Below are 18286 nucleotides of genomic sequence, written 5' to 3'. Positions count from 1 at the left end.
TTATTGTTGACCTATATATATAACTTATTTACATCTATCTCGCAAAAAAATTTATTATCTTAATTGTTCTAATAGGCCCCTAATAGGAATCTCATAGAAAAATTTAAATCCTAATCTTACTGAAATAGATTTTATTTATTGTAACGTGTCTATAACGGCTTGCATAAATTCCTTAAGGCAAAGCTTATTGTTAGGTAACGGAGTCACCTCAATTCCGGCGGTTAGCGCAGCCACGTCTGCACGGCCTTACTTTCCCTTAAACAGCAAAAATACCAAAACTTCCCCTACAAGAAGGCCGTGCAGACGTGGCTGCGCTAACCACCGGAATTGACGAGATGGTGTATATACAAGGGGGTACCACGAACGGGGCAGACGCCCTCCCTGCTAGTGAGTTTTCAAAATAAGCGAGCCCTTGCAAAATGGTTGGGCTGTATTATTCTGCTAGCATACTAGCAGGGAGGGCGTCTGCCCCGTTCGTGTTACCCCCTTGTATTAGTATCGACGGCTCGGCTAAGCGCCCGCTTTGACTTAGTATACTCAGACTAAGAAACCGACAAATATCCGCAGGCTAACCTATTCGATTGATCTATCTGTTTCTTAGTCTAAGCCACTTTAGCAAGCTTTTGGAAGCTAAGTGTAAGGGTTCTTTTAGCCCCTTACTCGGGCTTGCAGTCCTCCTATCCTCCTTATCGGTTCGTCTCCGTACAAGGCTATTGCCATACTCTTTACCATATCGTCCTCTTCCGTCGACTCTCCTGTAACTCATGCTCGGCTCGCCTCCCCCCGTTGCGCAGCGCGGTACACACGCAATTTCGCTTTCTTGCACACTAGAGAACTTCAAGTTTAACTCTTACAATTAAGCTTAAAAATTAAAGACTTTACCTTTCTTGTAAGTGCACATACCTTGCTTAGGAGTGCACAGCCTTTTTCGTAAGTGCACAGTATCTACGCTGGATGGTGCACTTGACTAAATATTAGTGAAATTGCGTGTGTACCGCGCTGCGCAACGGGCCGGAGCTCGTACAGGCTGTATGTGGATTCTGCTATAACTTACCGCGCGCAAGTTTTTTTTGAACCAATCAGAGGCTGGCTTGGCAAAGTTTGAAAATCTGGGACCCGAAAGTATTGGACCGCTCGTAAACTCGGGTCAATGAGATAATAGTACCTCAGCAAGCCCAGGCAACCAAGCGACGAGAAAATTATAGTCTATGTTCTCCCACCCTTCCAATCGTCCACGTCCTGAAAACATTCTCTCTACTAGAGAGCTACATACCTAAATCCGCCTTGACTTCGTTTGGCAACATTTATGATGACTAAATTCGTTAAGTCCAATGCCGATCTTCCCAAGACCCTAAACTCCGATGCAAAGCAGATTGCAAGAGCCAAAACCCTGGCTGAGGCACACCTCGGAGTAAAAGCCAAAAAAGCTAAAGGCCCACGAGTCCAAGGGTTTTTTAGTAGAACGATGAAAGTGACTATGGACAATGGCGAAGAAGCTATTATTCAATTCAGAGTGAAACCGCTCGACGTGGCGTCCTTCCATCAAGCACGAGACGTCCTTGGGCCAGTCGTCCCGAATATCAAGCGCCTCCAGGACGCAGAGCTGGATAGAGACGGCATTGCGACGTACTTTATGACTTGTATGCCTGGTAAAACATGGCTAGAGTCGAATCTCTGGGACAAATGGGATCCAAAGATGAACGTTGAAGCCACGAAATCGCTCGGTCGAATTCTTTCTCAAGGTTATGTTCTTGGAGGTTCCGAAGCAGTAGTCGACAGCGAGATTAAGGGGAAGCTTGAACAACTACTTGAATCAAAGAACAATGACGTGCAGAGGTTTCGAGCCGACATCCAACGGCTATTAAGCTCGATCGATAAACTCAAATACTTGCCTCTATGGGTCTCCCATGCCGACCTTAATTACCTTAACATTCTCGTAGAAGATAGCGGCCAGGTGTCCGGCATCGTCGATTGGGAGCTATCAAAAAACCTTCCTTTCGGCGTTGGGCTTAGTAGAGTTCACGACCTCGCCGGCAAATATCGGAACCGCATGTTCCATATGCCTAAGGAATTTGAGGAGGCAGAGAGAGGATTCTGGGAAGAGCTATTTGGTGGCATTCCTACTGATATTAAGAGGACTTTACTCAACCATCTTAGGGAGATTGAAATGGCAGTTCACGTTGGGACCCTCTTGGACACACTTGATCAGGGAGAAACACTCAACCAAGCGGCACTAAACTCTTTGCCCTTATTACTCACATACCGCATTCCCGCGCTTCGGGGTGATGGCGCACCATTTCCAACAGCCAATACATAATCAGCTTCAGGTACATCGGCTGCCTAATTCTTCCATTTATCTCTCCTTTAGGTCCGGGGCTTAGCTGGCAGTAAGACTTTGCTGCTTTTATCCCTTTAAATCTTCTTTAAGTCTAGGACCTAGTCCACAGCGAGACTTTGCTGCGTTCTTCCATTTAACTCGTCTTATAGTCTAAGATTTAGTTAATGGTAAAACTTTTCTGTTTATATTTAGCCTAAAGCCAACAACTTACCTCAGTAGATTATGTCCTCTTATTTACTCTTTAGTGCTTATTAAATATATTATCCATTTATTTTGTTCTCTTGCATAATACAGCCAAAGGAGTTTGTAAGAATTTAACGTTTCCCTTAGTAAGGTTTTCAATTTCAATATTGGCGAATATTGGCGAATATTGGCCATATTTGTAATATTTGCAAATCTTCTTAGCACCCCTTTAAAAAAGGGCACTACTAATTACATAACCTTTTATTTACTGTATATATACCCCCTAATTATTATATATACACCCCTTTACCTTAGCAAGCTTAAATATAATTATATTAGTGTTAAATTTTAATTAGTCCGCAAGCTAACTAATTATATTTATACTATAGATTAAAATTTAAACCGGAAAAAGCCGCTATAGCAGCAGAATATGCCTACTATTTACTTAGTAAAGAAATAACCACTCCCAATTAAATTTACGGCATAATATGCCCTAGAAATAAAGCATATAGTACAGCTGGAAAGCCTACGCGATATAAGAGGATCGCAGTAGACTTAAAGGTAAGTCGATATATAGAAAAACGCGATACTATAATAAACTTAATAGGGGGCGACCTAACCACAACAACTAAAGATCAACGACTAGAAATGGCAGAAACTTATAAACATTTTAAAAGATATTAAGGAAGATCTAGGAAAGGGAAAGGACAAATACCTACGCGTAGGGGTAGCGCGTACGGCCTAATAGGTAGGATAAATTGCTTAGGAACTCTAGATAAGGTATAATAGGAACTAAAATACTATAGAGGATAGGATTAGGCGTATTAAGAATGCTATAAAATTATAGGGAATACTAATAACGTATATAATAATGCCCTTATAGGCTAATATTGCCGCTAGCGCCTAACTAGCGCCCCCCTAGCGCCTACCTAGTGTAGCACCCATAAAGAAGCGAAGAAGAAGGATTAGTTTGTGAGGCTATAATCGTATAAAGAATTAATAGGAAGTGGATGTTGAAGAAAATTCTATAATGCCAAGCCTTTTAAGCGAATATTGTATTTATTGTTTGTTTCAATACAATTTTCGGTTCAATTCAGTTCCTTATTGATAATTTATATCGTTAGCCACACTGAACTAAATCTAAAATCTAGAACTTAGACCTTTAGATTAAACTAACGCTAAAGCCTTTAGATTAAACTAACGCTAAAGCCTTTAGTTTAGAAGCTTTATATAGTAAAGTTACTAATTTTTAGTATTCTTTAAGCAGTAAGAGGAATAATAAATTTTAAAGCTATGCCAGTAAAATCACTCCAATCAACGAGTGCTGAACTAAATCTGAGGCCTCCAAATTGCAACTGAACGCGCCCTAATACGTTATCGGTTCGAGAGGTGCGTTCTGGAACAAACGACTCATTGCAGGATAGATAACCCCTGAGCTAGGCCGGCATGTTATATAGTTATTCTACACCGTCTCGGCGCATCTAGTTGAAAGCGCGTGCCACGCTAACCAAAATGCATACATTTGTACCCAAAAGTAGGTAAAAATACGTTAAAATGGCCGTGCTTATTACTTCAAAAGGTATAAATTGTGCCGTTTGATCACCAAGATCGACACGCGCTTTCAACCGGATGCGTCGAGACGGTGAAGAATAAGGCACAAATTATCCGGTACGAGTCGTGTAGGCAGAACAGCCACTTCGAAGCAGCCGCGTAAGCTTCGACGCACACGTTCGACTCGCCGCCATCAGACCACCGCAAGCCTTCTGAACTGCCGACCATGGCTAAGCGAGCAAAAGCTTCCGTGCGTCTCCGACGAGTGGCGGCAAACCCTAGATCATCATCATATCGCGGCTTAATAGCACAGACCGGCGTGGGCTTCAAGGCCGCTCCTTTGCCGGATTTGGGAAGTCCCGTCCCTGGCGTTCGCCCTGCAGCTTAAAGCATGGCATCCGAGCCTGAACCCTACGTTGTGGGCATGGGTTTGGAACATCATCAGTTGATAGTCGCAGGGAATATCCCGCCATTTTGTGCTGCCAGCCGTCCCTTCTCTCGGGCGATTACTTGCATGTGTTATTTCTTCGTCTTTTCTCGAATCAGCGCGAGTCAATTCCCCGTTCGGTCGTCCCTTTTTTGATAGCAATGATGTCTTGGCTGTCACCCACTTCATGCCAATTCGACGCCGCGTCGCAGCGATGGGAATCGAGACGCTTCTGAATCCAGGCGTATTTAAATATTTAAATCCATCGGCCTACCGTGCCCTTGCTGGATCAGCAACTCCATTCTGTAAAAGGAGAGATCAAGCGTATATCTGAACTCATGTTTTCCAGCAGGGTGAGTCAATGATGGAGACAAACATCGACCCACTACTTCTCTACCATACGCCTTTCGTCCGACCATACATCCTTTCAAGCTCTTTACCGGCTTATTGCACGTATTATTTTCCTAGCCCGTGATCATGTCGATCCTCGAGCCGGAGTCGGGAATATGGTACACGCTCTGCTGGCTTGTCGTTGCGGCAAGACTTTGGTCGAGAAGATTGAACTGCGGCTCGTGGAAGAAGCTACAAATCGATGATTTCTTGGTGTTACTTGCAATGGTAAGTTCTACGCACTGTGTACACCCTGCGAGATGGGGATATCCCCATTGTCACCCAATCCTCACCCCCTCTCGTAAACGCATGGCATCGCAAACTATACGTCGCATCTTTCATCTTATCTCCCGCTCATTGTAGAGTATAGGTGACCGACACCATCCTGATGGCATTCATGCATGTCGTATTAAATATGAGTAGCAATCTAATTGCACCTAACGAAAATCTGTCCACGTTCACTCCGGAAGAAATCAAAGAGAGGATATATGGCTCGAAGCTAGTCTTGGTAGTCGAGCAAATGCAAATCTTGACAATATGGCTCATCAAAGCTTGCTTGCTCATCATGTATAATCGCATGACGTGAGTGACAAACTTTGGATATTAGCTCGATGGTTAAATAACGAATCTCCAGGATGCTCTTGCCTCAACATAAAATAGTTAAATTTATTGCTGTATACGTCGCACTCGGATTTTTAGTGATGGAAATCCTCTACTTTGGTGTATGGTGTCGCCCATTCCACGAATACTGGGCGGTTCCGACAGATAATAGTAAGTTTCCCCCCGATTCTTCACGCTCTCCGACCGGGTCTCCTTTACTCACAGCTCCATAGAACAATGCTCCGCTGCAATCCACCACCTAATCACCAATGCAGTCTTCAATATTTCCTCCGATATCATGATTATCCTTATTCCGATGCCTCTCCTATTCAAAGTTAGATTACCGGCAAAGAATAAAGCGATCCTTGGGGGCGTTTTCTGTATAGGAGCCTTTACAGTAAGCAAAAATCTTACCTTCGTCAAAAGGATTTACGAATTTCGTATCATGAATTGTAGATGAAATTTGCAGACACATTACTCCCAAAGAGCTTCAGACCTATCCCATAAGACCCGAGACAACCATCTCAAAAGTTACATCTTTTATATCGAAATGCCAATATCATAGCTTGCTAATTGTTTTCATGATAGATTATTGCGGCGGCTCTAAACAAATATTACAGCTTCTCCCACCCCTTTGCACCAGACTGGACCATCTGGTACCTTCGGGAGTCCTACACAGCCATCTTGTGTGCGAACCTTCCCTTCACTTGGCCTATTCTTCAACGGGCGTTCAACCTTAGCAACTGGAGTCAGAATTCATACCCCAGCAACCACGACGGTGGTCAATCACGCTCCCACAACAATTTCTCGCAGCTCAACGGCACCAACATGGTTGGAAAGGGTAACACTATGGTCAGCATTGGACGCTCAGACAGCCAAGAGCACATCAATAAGAAAAGCGAGCCTTTGGAAATTATGTACGGGCACGAATTCACTGTACAAACTGTGGACGCGAAGGTCCTTTTGCAAGCCTCGGCGGTGGGGCCCGGAGTCCTATCGCGTCGGGAGGGTAGTCTGAATGTTGACACTCAAGATAGTGGCAGCACAGGCCCAAAAAAGGCTGTAATTACAACCACTTGTCAGCGGTTTTAGACATACTGCCTCGGATGTGGTGTTAGAACCATTGAAGGCAACTGATCTGTAGAATAACGATGAAATGCCTATTAATAGAACATAAATCCTCACACTCAAACATTGGTTGAGAGAACGCTTCAAAGTATCCGTACTCCCCTTTATTTCGCGACATGATTGTCGAAAAGTACTCTAGGCCTTGATGATCCAACCACATTCGCTTGCACCTCAGCCCCCCTGCTAAACAGGTGAACGGGTAGGGTAAGGCTCTAGCTTTTTAGTATTCTATATGCATCCGCCTACTCGAATCAGTCTATTCCTATTATAAACCTAAAAAAGAAATATCAAAGGTGGGGCCCTGATTTTCGATTGAATCCCTGTTATTGCATTCTTCGGTGCTTTAATGTTGCTCCAGCCTGTGTTGTGGCACAGACCTGTGAAACGATTTTAGGTGCTATTTAAGCACCTTTTTGGAGCTCGTAGAGCTTGATTTTAGAGCTAAATGGGAGTCTATCAGTCCTCTTTTAGTGCTATTAGGGCTCCTTTTAGACACTCTCAACGTCAACCTATAAAATACGTCCTATTTGGCTTCGCCAATAGGGCCGGTTTTTTTTGGGCCAATTGGGCGTCGACACTTAAAGCACCTTTTAGACGCTCTTAGTGATACTATCTCTCAACCCGTCAAAATTGGTCCTTACAGTATCGATAAGAGCCCACCAATCAAACCGGTCGAATCAAGCCGCCGTTCTCAGAAATACGAAGCCTTTGACTTCGTTGAGAACAATGTTCCGCACAGACCACTTACGCTAAGGACCTTGACGGGCACGTGACGGATTAAGGGATAGTTCTACTTTATGGCGGTGCTTTTATATGTAAATACATACGGTAGTCGCTGCCCAAAGTTTTTGCACCTTCCTAATTAGGAAGTTATGCAACTGCGCACGCACAATCACGGGTGCGCAGCTATCAGCCTATCCCACGTAAATTTAGTCACGATCTCGCTACAAGTGCGTAATTTTTAGCACTGCTACGTAAGCTGCAATACCGGCTGCGTAAATTATAGCACTAATAACTTTTAATAAATTTTGAGTTATAATAACTACTTTAACACTATTAATTATGTAATAATTTTAATTTAGAATGTATATAATGCTTATAAAATTTCATATAAAAATATAAAAATATAAATTTAATAATATACTAATAGAGTTAGTAAGTTAACTTCCTAATTAGGAAGGTGCAAAAACTTTGGGCAGCGACCACCGTACGTACGTCTAGTAAAAGCTCTAAATTACGTAGTCTACCATCTATTTACTGCCTTGTCTCGAGGCCTCTCTACTATCATGAAACAAGGAGAGTTAGATATCTTTACTGAGGTTATGAGACTCAATCAGCAAAATTACGACGGTATTGGTCTGATGTGCGACTACATTGTCAACGCCCTCGGATATCTTGAATATGAGCAAATTGAGAATATGCGAGGGCTTCAACATCTCCGTCGTCATACAAATACTTGGAGACAACAAAACAACTCAAATCTGTCGAAACGAAGCAATATGATCAAGAATTGGGGTGATGTTTTATGAGCCAACCCAGCTACTATCTCCGACTTACTATCAGCGTGGGTATTCGATCGCGACTAGCAAATTTCCGAGTGCAGCAAACCTCCCTGCTTCCCTTCACGCCCGCATCACAGCCAAGGCCAAGTTTCCGATGTATATGACCCTTAATAGCACTCCATAACCCTTGCATGACAAATGCGCCGACCGCGGACGCTTTTCTTCCAGTAAAGATTAAGGCTGTCGTGTTAGTGACGAAATTTCTCTATATAACCGGCACAGCTCAACCATAAACTCCATGAATGAAACTAGAAATTCTGCGTCCAGAATTATATTTCCGGACCTCTTTGTTACTGCCATGAGTTTCCCAGAGCTTGATGTTGACATACAACTTCCAATTGATTCGAGCTTTGGTCACTACTCGAGTTAACTTGGCGCTGCTTCCCTGAAACGTGGTAGAGGATAGGAATACACGCAGGTATAATATATGCAGCCTACAAGTCCAGTCTATGATCCAAACAATTTACAATGCGCGACCTCGTATCTCTTCCAGGCATTTCCTTCAGGTTCAATTTTCAAGCAATTCGGCTGCCTTATCCACAAGCCCAGTACAAATCCCGGCCCATTTGAAAGCATTCCCCCTATCGCCCGCTTCAATACTCTCGACGAGTCCAGGGAATGTCTCACCGGCATACCCAGTCCACAATCCTGGTGCAAATACTNCATGCTTGAACCAGCTTCTGCCATCCAAGCCGGGTTGATATAGGAACTGTCGCTCGAGCAATTTGTATTTAAGATTGACGCGGCGCACAGCGTAATAAAGCTTCACTTTCTCCCACCACTTCCACCATGGAATAGGGTTGTTGGCGATTTCGTCAGTCAAGGATTGTGCTTTGGCGTCGAACACCACTGATGCATTATGGAGACGTCCAATGGCGTGCGTGAGGCCATGGAATAGAGAGCCTTTGTGCCAGTGGGCTTGTTCGTCCACGTAGAAGCCAGGGGTCGCACGCGCCTTATCCTTGACACTGTCAAGATACTTGGCCAATCCTTTTGCATAGTCTGTTGCGTTGAGTTGAATGATTGGCGTTTCAACTAGTTTTGCGGCAAGTAAAGCCCATATCTTGGCGATGGTTGCGTGGTAATGGAAGCCTGGATCGCCAAAATTCTCCATCCAGTCAAAGGAGTCGTAGTTGGAGTGGTAGTGATATATCGCAGTGTCCGGACCGGCCGTAAAGCCCATGTCAACAGACGCAATACCAGCAAAGTCTTGGAAGGCAGTGAAGTCGGAACCAGAGCCCATGGTGCGAATTTTTTTGTCCCAAATGTCACCAACTGTTTGGTTTGCGATGGTTTGATTGGGCGACTGGACAAGATTGACTGCGGGACAAGTCAGTGAACAGCTTGAAACGGATAAGAATCCTAAAGAAGATATTAATTTACCAGTTTCGATCAGCGCTTTGTTGAGCAAAGGAGCTGCCGCAGCGGTAAAGTGGGGACCGATAGTTCCAACGTCAACGTTCAGATAAGCAACTGTTGCTTTCTGAAGCCAAGGCAAGTATTCTTCAACCCACTCAGTTGAGCCAATTAAGCCGTATTCTTCGCCATCCCAACTGGCGAAAACGACTGTGCGCAGTGGTTTCCAGCCTGCCTCAAGAGCCTTTCCAAAGCTCCGAATTACTTCGTTAAAGGCTGCTGAGCCGCTATTCGGGTCGCCCGCTCCTCCTGCAACCCAAGCATCTCTGTGATTGCCCAATACCACCACTTCATCTGCAATACTTCCGTTGATTATGCCTATCACGTTCCACATCGGTGTGGTGACATATTCTTGCTCATTGACAAGATTGAGAGCTAGACCTTCGGGTGAGGGTCCAATATTGTATTCCACCCCCTTATAGCCGAGACCTCCCTTCTGCCAGTACTTGTTGAAAGAGGAGGCTTTCGGACCGTGCCCATTCAAGGCTTTAAGTAATGGAATCGCGTCAAGGTAGGAAATTGGGATCGACGGAATCGACGGAATAGCCCCGTTTACTGGCTTACGAGGAACACCGGGTTTGGATGGATAACCAGGCGTTGTAGGATCACCCGGTGCCACACCTATGAGACTCTATGTTCAGCGTACCAGGAAACGGAGTTAAACGGTTGGATTGAAATATAAGGAACTTACTTAGGAATTGAGTACTGCCCCTCTGGACACTACTCGGCTCTCTTGCCGGTCCTTTCGGATAAGTTTCGTTGCCATTATGTTCGGTGACCTCACCATCATCTCCGGGGTCTGTGTAAATGACAGCTCCAACCATACCAAGTTCTTGCGCTCTCTTTACCTTAAGACCCCTGAATATCTCACCATACTTGATAAGAGCAATCTTACCGGCCAGGCTTACATTTGCCGCCAGTAGCTCCTCATAATCTCTATAATGACCGTAGTTAACAAAAACATAAGGGGCCGTGACATTTCCAGAGGCACTATAGCCATGGAAAGTTGGAATACGGTCTTGCAAACCGCTTGTCCCATCCTCTTGGAGGACATCTTCCTCAAGACTAGCTTCGTACTTGACTTTCCACGTCTCCCTGAAATCGACATCAACTGAATTATCACGCTTTGATTTTTTATTCTTCTCTAGCAAGGCCAGCCTATGGCCTAGTGGGTAATTGACGTATACGTCGTAGTCCACAATTAAGCTCTGCGAGACCCCGAACTCTTGCCAACGCTCCTTCGTCCATATAGCCTGTGATAAATTCTTGCCAGCAAGATGCGGGCCTGACGTATAATATTTACTCCATTCCCTCGCCTTATCCGCGCTTGGTGTGGAGCTGAGTAATTTCTGAAGCTCCTCATAGGTCAGTCCGTTGCTCTGAGGCCATGCTATGCTGATATGACCTCTCGACCACGGAAGGTAAGCGGACCAGTCCGCTCCGTCATCTCCGTTAAAGGCGTTAGGAAGAGCTAGGCATATTATGAAGGCTGCAACGACGAATAGTGGGGCGATTGCTAGGACGATGGTGCAGATTTGGCGGAGGTTATGGTGGGGATACCGAGGGCGTGCAGGGCGAATTTGTACTACTTGGATGAGCGGAGTTCTCTCGTCGGCCATGTTGGGCTTCTCATTGCTATGATGTTTTTTCATGAGAAGAGATTGGTTAAAAGAGTTGTCTTCTGAGGGGCAATATCAAGCTCGAATACGAAGCTTGGTGCCTTTGTTGTGAGGAGAGAGTCTATGCGGCTTGCGGGTCCGGTGTCATCGTTACACCATACCACGCTAAAAGGCTCCCCAAGGCTCGCTTACCTTAGCCCACTACTACGTAGCATCACGCGTAAAAGGAGGTTCTCAATCCGATCTAAACCGGATTGAGACGGATAACCTCGTAGATTGATCCCTTTGTGTGGCAAAATGCGATTTTTGATTGGGGCGTGTTTAGCCGTCCTGCTTCTGTCAGATAACTCATATAGAGCTATTCATTGATGAAATGGGTTGATTGATTGATGATCTTGATGGTGTCTTGTTCGATGCTTGATGGTTGATTGACCTAGGGCCCCTGGGCTTAGACGAAGATATTTACAATGCACGTGACTCGTGCACGTCCTACGCCACCGAGAATACAGATTATCTGACAGCTTCAGCTAGCATACCTAGCTTAGGTTAGTTAGTGGCGTTTCGGTGGACCCCACCACTAAAAACACAAAAATCGACCTAATGGAAGGATGCTCTGAAAGGCCACCATAAAAGGTATATTTTTGAGAAAGCTGGGCAGAAAGCCGTAATATATAACGTTACGGTTATACGTTCCTGGCCCTTTTTTATTAACTACCTACTAATTATATAAGAAAATCCTCCATTAGAGCCCTAAATCCTTACCACCTGTACACTTTATACGCGTTCTTAACGTTAATAAGAATAAGCTAGTAGAGCTTAAGGTTATAAGGGAGGACGTGTTGTATATGTCAGGTGAGGTAGATCAAGTACTGCAGGTGATTGAACGGTTCAAGTGTTAATGAGGCGCCAGCACCCCTGCCGCCGAGCAATCGCATTGACCAGAGGCTTCAACACTAAGTCATATACGGTATAGAGCCTCCAGATTGGCTTGAGAGGCTTGCATATACGAAAAGTGCAAGAAATCTTTGCCACACGAAGGGATAGGGTTAATTTTTGGATTAGCGATCCGTCGATTGATTGATTAGTCGCTTATTTAGCCACGCTGTCGTTGCGCTTTTTTTTCCAGTATGGCCAAGGATGCCGATTGCCGCCTTAGTTTCGAAAGAATGCAGTCAGCGAGTCTTTGTTAGTTTTCGGACTTGCATAAATATAGTCAGTCCTCGCAATCCTTTAGAATATCCCCAAAACGGATAACGGACCTATGCTATGATATCTTCCGTGCGCCAACTCCCAGCATATGGGCATTCTAGATGTTTTTCCGGTTTATCCATTCGGCAAATATTAATCCAACAGCAAGCTCAATTATCGTGGTATAAGTAATCAGACCGAGTTCGTACTACTTAACCTCCTATATTAGTCTTTCGTTACCTCGAAGCTTTTACTGTCCCCTTTTCTCTCAACACATCACTAGAAACTAATTAGCAACATCCCTCCTCTCTACGATGGCAACTAACAGTCACAAAATGCTCCTCGTCATTCTCGGCGCAACGGGAGCGCAAGTAAGAATACTTTCAGCTCGATTGCTTCGTCTATCCTATTGAGTAGCTGACCCGAGTTGTCAAGGGCGGCCCAACAGCACGTTATATCCTCAAATACTCTAGTCATCTCTACCGTATTCGTGCCGTAACCCGTGACCCGTCCAAGCCAGCCGGCCGAGAACTTGCATCTCTTGGTGCTGAAGTTGTAGCAGCTGACTTCGATGATGAAGCATCCATTACTGCCGCACTAGACGGTGCACATGCTATTTTCACTATCACAAATTTCTGGGACAAGAATTCACTGGAAATCGAAGTAGGCCAAGGAAAGCTGCTTAACAGGATCGCTTCCGAACTACCAGACTTGCAACATTATGTATTCAGTAGCCTGCCAGATCCGAGAGGTTTAGCCGGTGGTAAGTTTCAGGGTATTCTGCCATACAACGCAAAAGCTGCACTCAGAGAGGATCTCAAAAGCTATCCGGCACTACATTCCAAGACAACCGAAGTATGGATTGCGTACTACTTCCAGAACTGGGTCAAATATCAGGCGGTGTTTGGACCGGTGAAAGTACGGATTCCATTTTCCTATGAAACGGAAAGATTATCTAACCACTATGGATCAACAGCAGGATGACGGAAGCTTTATGCTTGCCATGCCTTACCCCGCATCTACAAAGATACCCACATGCTCATCGGACGATACAGGAGCACTGATTCATTCTATACTCAATGGGAGAGAAGAATATTATGGAAAAACGGTAGCGCTCATTGGTGACCTTCTGACTGAGGAGGATAGGGTGAAGATTTGGGCTGAAGGTGGGCTCTCTTCCTCTAGACCCAAGCATTACTGAAATGTCTAGGTTTGGGTGTCTCTGCAAGATTCTTGCAACTATCACCCGAAGAGCACCTGAGAAAGGTGAAGAGCCTGGGGCTGCCAGACGACTTAGCGGTTGCTGTGAACCAGCTTCAAGAATCTCTGCCGTTAGAACAAGCGGTGATGGAGGCAACGGGAATCGTTCAAGGAAACAAAGTAAATGCGATTTTATCTTTACTCGGTCAAATTTATGAGGTGCAGACTAAGAGTAATACAGATACTACCCAAGGATTACAAACTCAAGACGTGGATGGAATATGTCAAGGAGGAGGACTGGTCTTCTTTTGATTAGTTGGCCGCAGCTTACGCTTGAATTAAAGTTTCGCATTCTTGAGTCCTGGCATTGAGGGGTCTGGCTTGGCCAATACGGATTCGACGCTAACATTAGCGTGCTGCACTCATACCTTGCCATTACCTCAAAACGGAAATAAACCCTACCAAGTACAGAACAAAAGGTCGATGATAATAATACCCCCTGCCTAAACAGGCTTAGATTATTCCTGTTTAAATTAGAACGTCACGTCCATAGTAGTATCTTAACTTCTTAGTACAATTTTTTAATACTAATTACTGCCTAGAGGGCTCCATGCTTAGTACAATTTTTTAATACTAATTACTGCCTAGAGGGCTCCATGCTTAGTACAATTTTTTAATACTAATTACTGCCTAGAGGGCTCCATGAAATCGGCCTCTGCACCTCCACGCGGTGGAGCCCGGGAACCTAGCAGCTACTATTGGTGTTCCATCAGGATCGTGCCAATAGACTACTAGAGCAACCGCAGAGACATGCGTACGGCAGCGCAGCGCTGGCGCTGCGACGTGGTGGTGCGAAGAATTTTCTTGCTGGGAGGGTGAGCCCCAGCGGAGGCTTACGAACACGACTATCACGTCTTCACGTACACGTCTAGTACACTCGAACCACGGCATCTACTTACGGCGTCCCCCTTCCTCTTATACGGTATGGCGATATACCGTACGGCACCTACACGATCGTATATACCTCGCAGGCGTAGTCCGCCTACCCTCTCGTCGTGTCTTCCTCTACCTTAATCCCCCCAGCTTTATTCCATTACGTCAGCAGTGTGGGTACTTAGCCATAGGGGCTTGGCGTACCCCTATCGCTAGTACAATACCAGGTTGAGCATGCTATTGGATGCAGGAAGATAGGAGGCAGGTCGGACACCTAGGGAGGATCGCAGGAGGACGGCAGGCAGGTGTATACACGTATACAGGGCAGTAAGAGGCTAGGGATAGGCAAACAACATCTAACGGCAATCTACGACAATATGGAAGCATAGTACGAAGGGCAGACAGGGCAAGATAGGCAATCAGGATACCCCTTACAGGAGTCTCAGAGGGGTACACACTGTATTACCTCTCACGTCGCCCTTTTTGGAGGTTTTTTGTACCTAACTTATCGGTATTCGTCTGCATGGACCAAGCTTGGGACCGCATCAGACGTTAAATAGAATCAATATATAATTACTGCCTATATTACTTATTTACTTTCAATTAATTAATTAAATTATATAGTAGCCTAAACATGAGCTAATTTAAATACCATTATTTTTACTTAATGCCTATAAACTGCCTCTATACCTATATCTACGCCTAATATATATAATATTTTACTTAAATACTAATGGCTTATAATAAGTTAAGGTATTAATGTGGTTTATATTTTATAAAGCTGGCTATAAGGCTAAATTCACGTAATTTTTAAATATAAAATAGGAGAATCTGGGCCTAATTATGGAGGTGTATGTGTGTCGATTAAGGGGTGTATGATTATTATCGATCGAACAAAACTATACAAAACTCCCCAAACTTCGATTCCGGATGGATGGACGGTTTCGACAGCCTTATCTATCCATGTACATAAAGTCTTTAATCTAATTATTCAGCTCACTAATCCCTCTGATTACATAACCACCCTGAACCACCCATAGTGTCCAAATTCAGTAATAATTTAGTGCAATGCTCAACTATAAAACGACACTCAAATCCACGGACTTCAATGGTTGTAAACACTCGCAATCTTTCAGTCTCAGCCTAGTTACAACAAAAACTACACGTTCTCACACTTTCTCCTTTTGACAGATGCAGCGATGCTTACAATGTCAACTCAACAAACAGCACTAACTCCCGCCGTTATGCCTATCGCTACTTTGGCAATCTCGATTTCCCAAATTCACCTCTGATGTTCCTCCAACACTTCCGCAGCACAATAGACCACTGGGACCCTACGCTCATTAATCCTCTCGCCCTGACTCGCCCAATTTTCCTCTTCGACAACGCGGGTGTAGGCAAATCAGATGGCGAGGTCGTTGATAGCTTCCCCGGCTGGGCTGAACACGTCATTGCATTCCTTACTGCCTTCCCGCCAACCGCCGGGAAAGAGAAGATCAATTCATTTAGCCTCTCGATGGGTGGAATGTGCACTGAGATGGTCGCACTTAATGCTCATCCTTGGGGGACGGCGAGGAGGAAGTTGGGTTCTTGAAGACGTTTTACCCTCCCAGCACCGAGAAGCAAGAACTCAGTCGTACTTAGTGGAAACGCATGAATGAGCGAGTTCTGGATGGTGGCTCGCCGTATCTTAACGCTGAAGGAACCGGAAGGCAGATCGTGGCCGTGACGAAGTGAGGGAAACCGGAGGGAGCTATTATCGGCTTGGTGAGCTGAAGATGCCAGTTTTTGTGACAAATGAATACAATGATGTTTTGGTGCCAACAGAGAATAGTTGGGTACCGTTGAAGAAGATTAGTAATGTTCATTTGTATATCTATCCAGATGTTGGTCATGGGTATCTGAATGAATACGCTGCACTGTTTGGGAAGCACTTAATTATGTTCTTGGATTAACTAGGATGGCGCATACGATTCCGAGACTTTAGTGTTGTGGTAGAATTCGATTAAGACAGGAGATTACCTATCCCTTAACCCGTCAAAATGGGTCGTACAGTTATCGATAGGAGCTAGCCAATTGGATCAATTAGGTCAAGGCCCCGCACCAAACAACGTGTGGTCCTGACGGGTTAAGGGAGTAGTGTGTTACGCGTGGTTATCAAACTTTCGAGACATTTTCTTGATATTTCCAGGCTTCTATGTTTCATTTAAGCAGGGGGTTCTAAAATAAAAAAGGCTATGGTAGACTCTAAGGAATAATACTTAGCAAAGTTCATTATTGTTAAGTATCCCTGCGTCAATATCTTACAAGCTTCCAGGGAATCCTTTCATAATCCTTCTAGCACTGTTGGAATCTGACATTCCTCCTCTTCCGCATGACCCGCCCTGGGTGCTCTCTGGAATATATGTTTGTGTTCCAAAGCCCCTACGCGTAAATAAGGCACCCCAAAAAATATCGCAAAATGCAGTTGCGGTTGGGTGTTGCCTTCATGCGCGGTGTCAGTCGGACGAAACCATCAAGCAAGGTGCACCGGGTATGGGTACGGTCTTCCCTACGGACCCCACTTCGTCTTTAAGCCTCCAGAACTCTTGACCTGCATCTTTTTATCCGCCTCTTCCATCTGCTTCAACTGCTGCTCCTCGCTTAGTACTCTCCTTTCTAGACAGCACTCAAGTACCTCCCGCCACTGGACTCTCTTTCCTTTTCCCAACTTATCGTCATTACGGTCAAAATACAATGCCCACCTTAACCCATCTTTCTCCTCTTCCTCAACTGCTACAAAGCCCTCCCACCCCTCAAGTGTCAAGCCCGCCTCATCTTCCGTCCAGTCCCACTCTCCAACAATGTGTTGGATCGAAGCGGTGCGGTTTCCGTATTTCAGCTCTAGCGTTGTGTTATCCACGTATATCCAGTTCAGCATAGGTGGATCATCTGATATCGTGCTAACGAGACCGCGTTCGCGCGGGTTGCGGTCTTCGTCCGGATACTGAATATAGAAGCCCGCAAATGGGTGGAGAGGCGGGGTAAGGTCTTCGCGGGAGGAAATTGGGAGCTGAGTGTTGGGGTCTTTAGGGGCAAGCCAGACCTAGCAGGACCAGGTATCGTCAGCGCGTACATCTACTATGGCGAGATTTTTGGGAGCGATGGCAGGAGCTTGGCTGAAATACCTTATCATTCCGTAGGACCACAATGCTTCCGTGTACCTCATCGCGATTCGGTGACTTTGCAGCACAGAATACATCCAGGTTGAATTTTACCATGCGCGTCTCGTTGGCGGCCTCCTCATTCTGCTTCTTTTGATGGGATACGCCTTCTGCAATTCCCGTTACAACAGGGATTGCGGTGACACAACCACCAAGGAATAGGCCGAGGACCATGCTCATGACGAAAAATCTTGGCTCGGGTGACTTCGCAGGTTTAGTCTAAGTTCAGCTAGTTTAAATGTTGATATACGAAGAATATTTAGAGAAAGTCACTGGTGTTCTGGTGATCCTGCGATGTCGTCATTCGGCCGGAAAAGCTGGCCAGGGCTTTCCTAGGCGCATGCTTCGTAGTCTAGGCGAATCAGAGTCATATAGCTGACCCTTTTCACTCCAAAGCCTACGATGGAGGAACCACAAAGCCAGGGCCTAAAAGGAATAGTAGCATCTAAATCAAAAGAAAAGAATCCTAGATTTCAAGTTATTAGGACCTCCGTAAGACATTCACAGTTGCGTGGGTGTCTGAGGATCAACGAATTTCAGGTTCCCCT

At 45.1% G+C, this 18286-nt stretch overlaps 5 protein-coding genes across 5 annotated transcripts; 3 read left to right on the top strand and 2 right to left on the bottom strand.

The window, feature by feature from the left end:
- Window positions 1–1309: 1309 nt before the first annotated feature.
- Window positions 1310–2317, top strand: K441DRAFT_545790 (uncharacterized protein; the record flags this gene model as incomplete). Its single annotated transcript, XM_067642832.1, has 1 exon — window positions 1310–2317. The coding sequence occupies one exon, from the start codon at window positions 1310–1312 to the stop codon at window positions 2315–2317; it is 1008 nt and encodes a 335-aa protein (XP_067507383.1).
- Window positions 2318–4832: 2515 nt separating this feature from the next.
- On the top strand, window positions 4833–6592 carry K441DRAFT_337997 (uncharacterized protein). Its single transcript, XM_067641248.1, has 5 exons — window positions 4833–5117; window positions 5260–5471; window positions 5524–5660; window positions 5723–5886; window positions 6078–6592. The coding sequence occupies exons 1-5, from the start codon at window positions 4977–4979 to the stop codon at window positions 6579–6581; spliced, it is 1158 nt and encodes a 385-aa protein (XP_067507382.1). The 5' UTR covers window positions 4833–4976; the 3' UTR covers window positions 6582–6592.
- A 2095-nt stretch (window positions 6593–8687) lies between these two features.
- Window positions 8688–11214, bottom strand: K441DRAFT_684972 (Zn-dependent exopeptidase; the record flags this gene model as incomplete). Its single annotated transcript, XM_067651831.1, has 3 exons — window positions 8688–9499; window positions 9563–10216; window positions 10287–11214. The coding sequence occupies 3 exons, from the start codon at window positions 11212–11214 to the stop codon at window positions 8688–8690; spliced, it is 2394 nt and encodes a 797-aa protein (XP_067507381.1).
- Window positions 11215–12716: 1502 nt separating this feature from the next.
- K441DRAFT_740505 (NAD(P)-binding protein) lies at window positions 12717–14119 on the top strand (the record flags this gene model as incomplete). Its single annotated transcript, XM_067654366.1, has 5 exons — window positions 12717–12773; window positions 12838–13320; window positions 13379–13568; window positions 13613–13782; window positions 13844–14119. 5 exons carry the CDS (start codon window positions 12717–12719, stop codon window positions 13916–13918), a joined length of 975 nt encoding a protein of 324 aa, XP_067507380.1. The 3' UTR covers window positions 13919–14119.
- Window positions 14120–17086: 2967 nt separating this feature from the next.
- K441DRAFT_545137 (uncharacterized protein) lies at window positions 17087–17912 on the bottom strand (the record flags this gene model as incomplete). The annotated part of the gene is made up of 2 exons (XM_067642797.1): window positions 17087–17620; window positions 17703–17912. 2 exons carry the CDS (start codon window positions 17910–17912, stop codon window positions 17087–17089), a joined length of 744 nt encoding a protein of 247 aa, XP_067507379.1.
- Window positions 17913–18286: the final 374 nt, after the last annotated feature.

This window comes from Cenococcum geophilum (assembly GCF_001692895.1).
Source record: "Cenococcum geophilum 1.58 unplaced genomic scaffold K441scaffold_8, whole genome shotgun sequence".
Taxonomy (NCBI): domain Eukaryota; kingdom Fungi; phylum Ascomycota; class Dothideomycetes; order Gloniales; family Gloniaceae; genus Cenococcum; species Cenococcum geophilum.
Note: the sequence above shows the minus strand (reverse complement) of the source record. Positions and strands in the feature narration are given on the sequence as shown.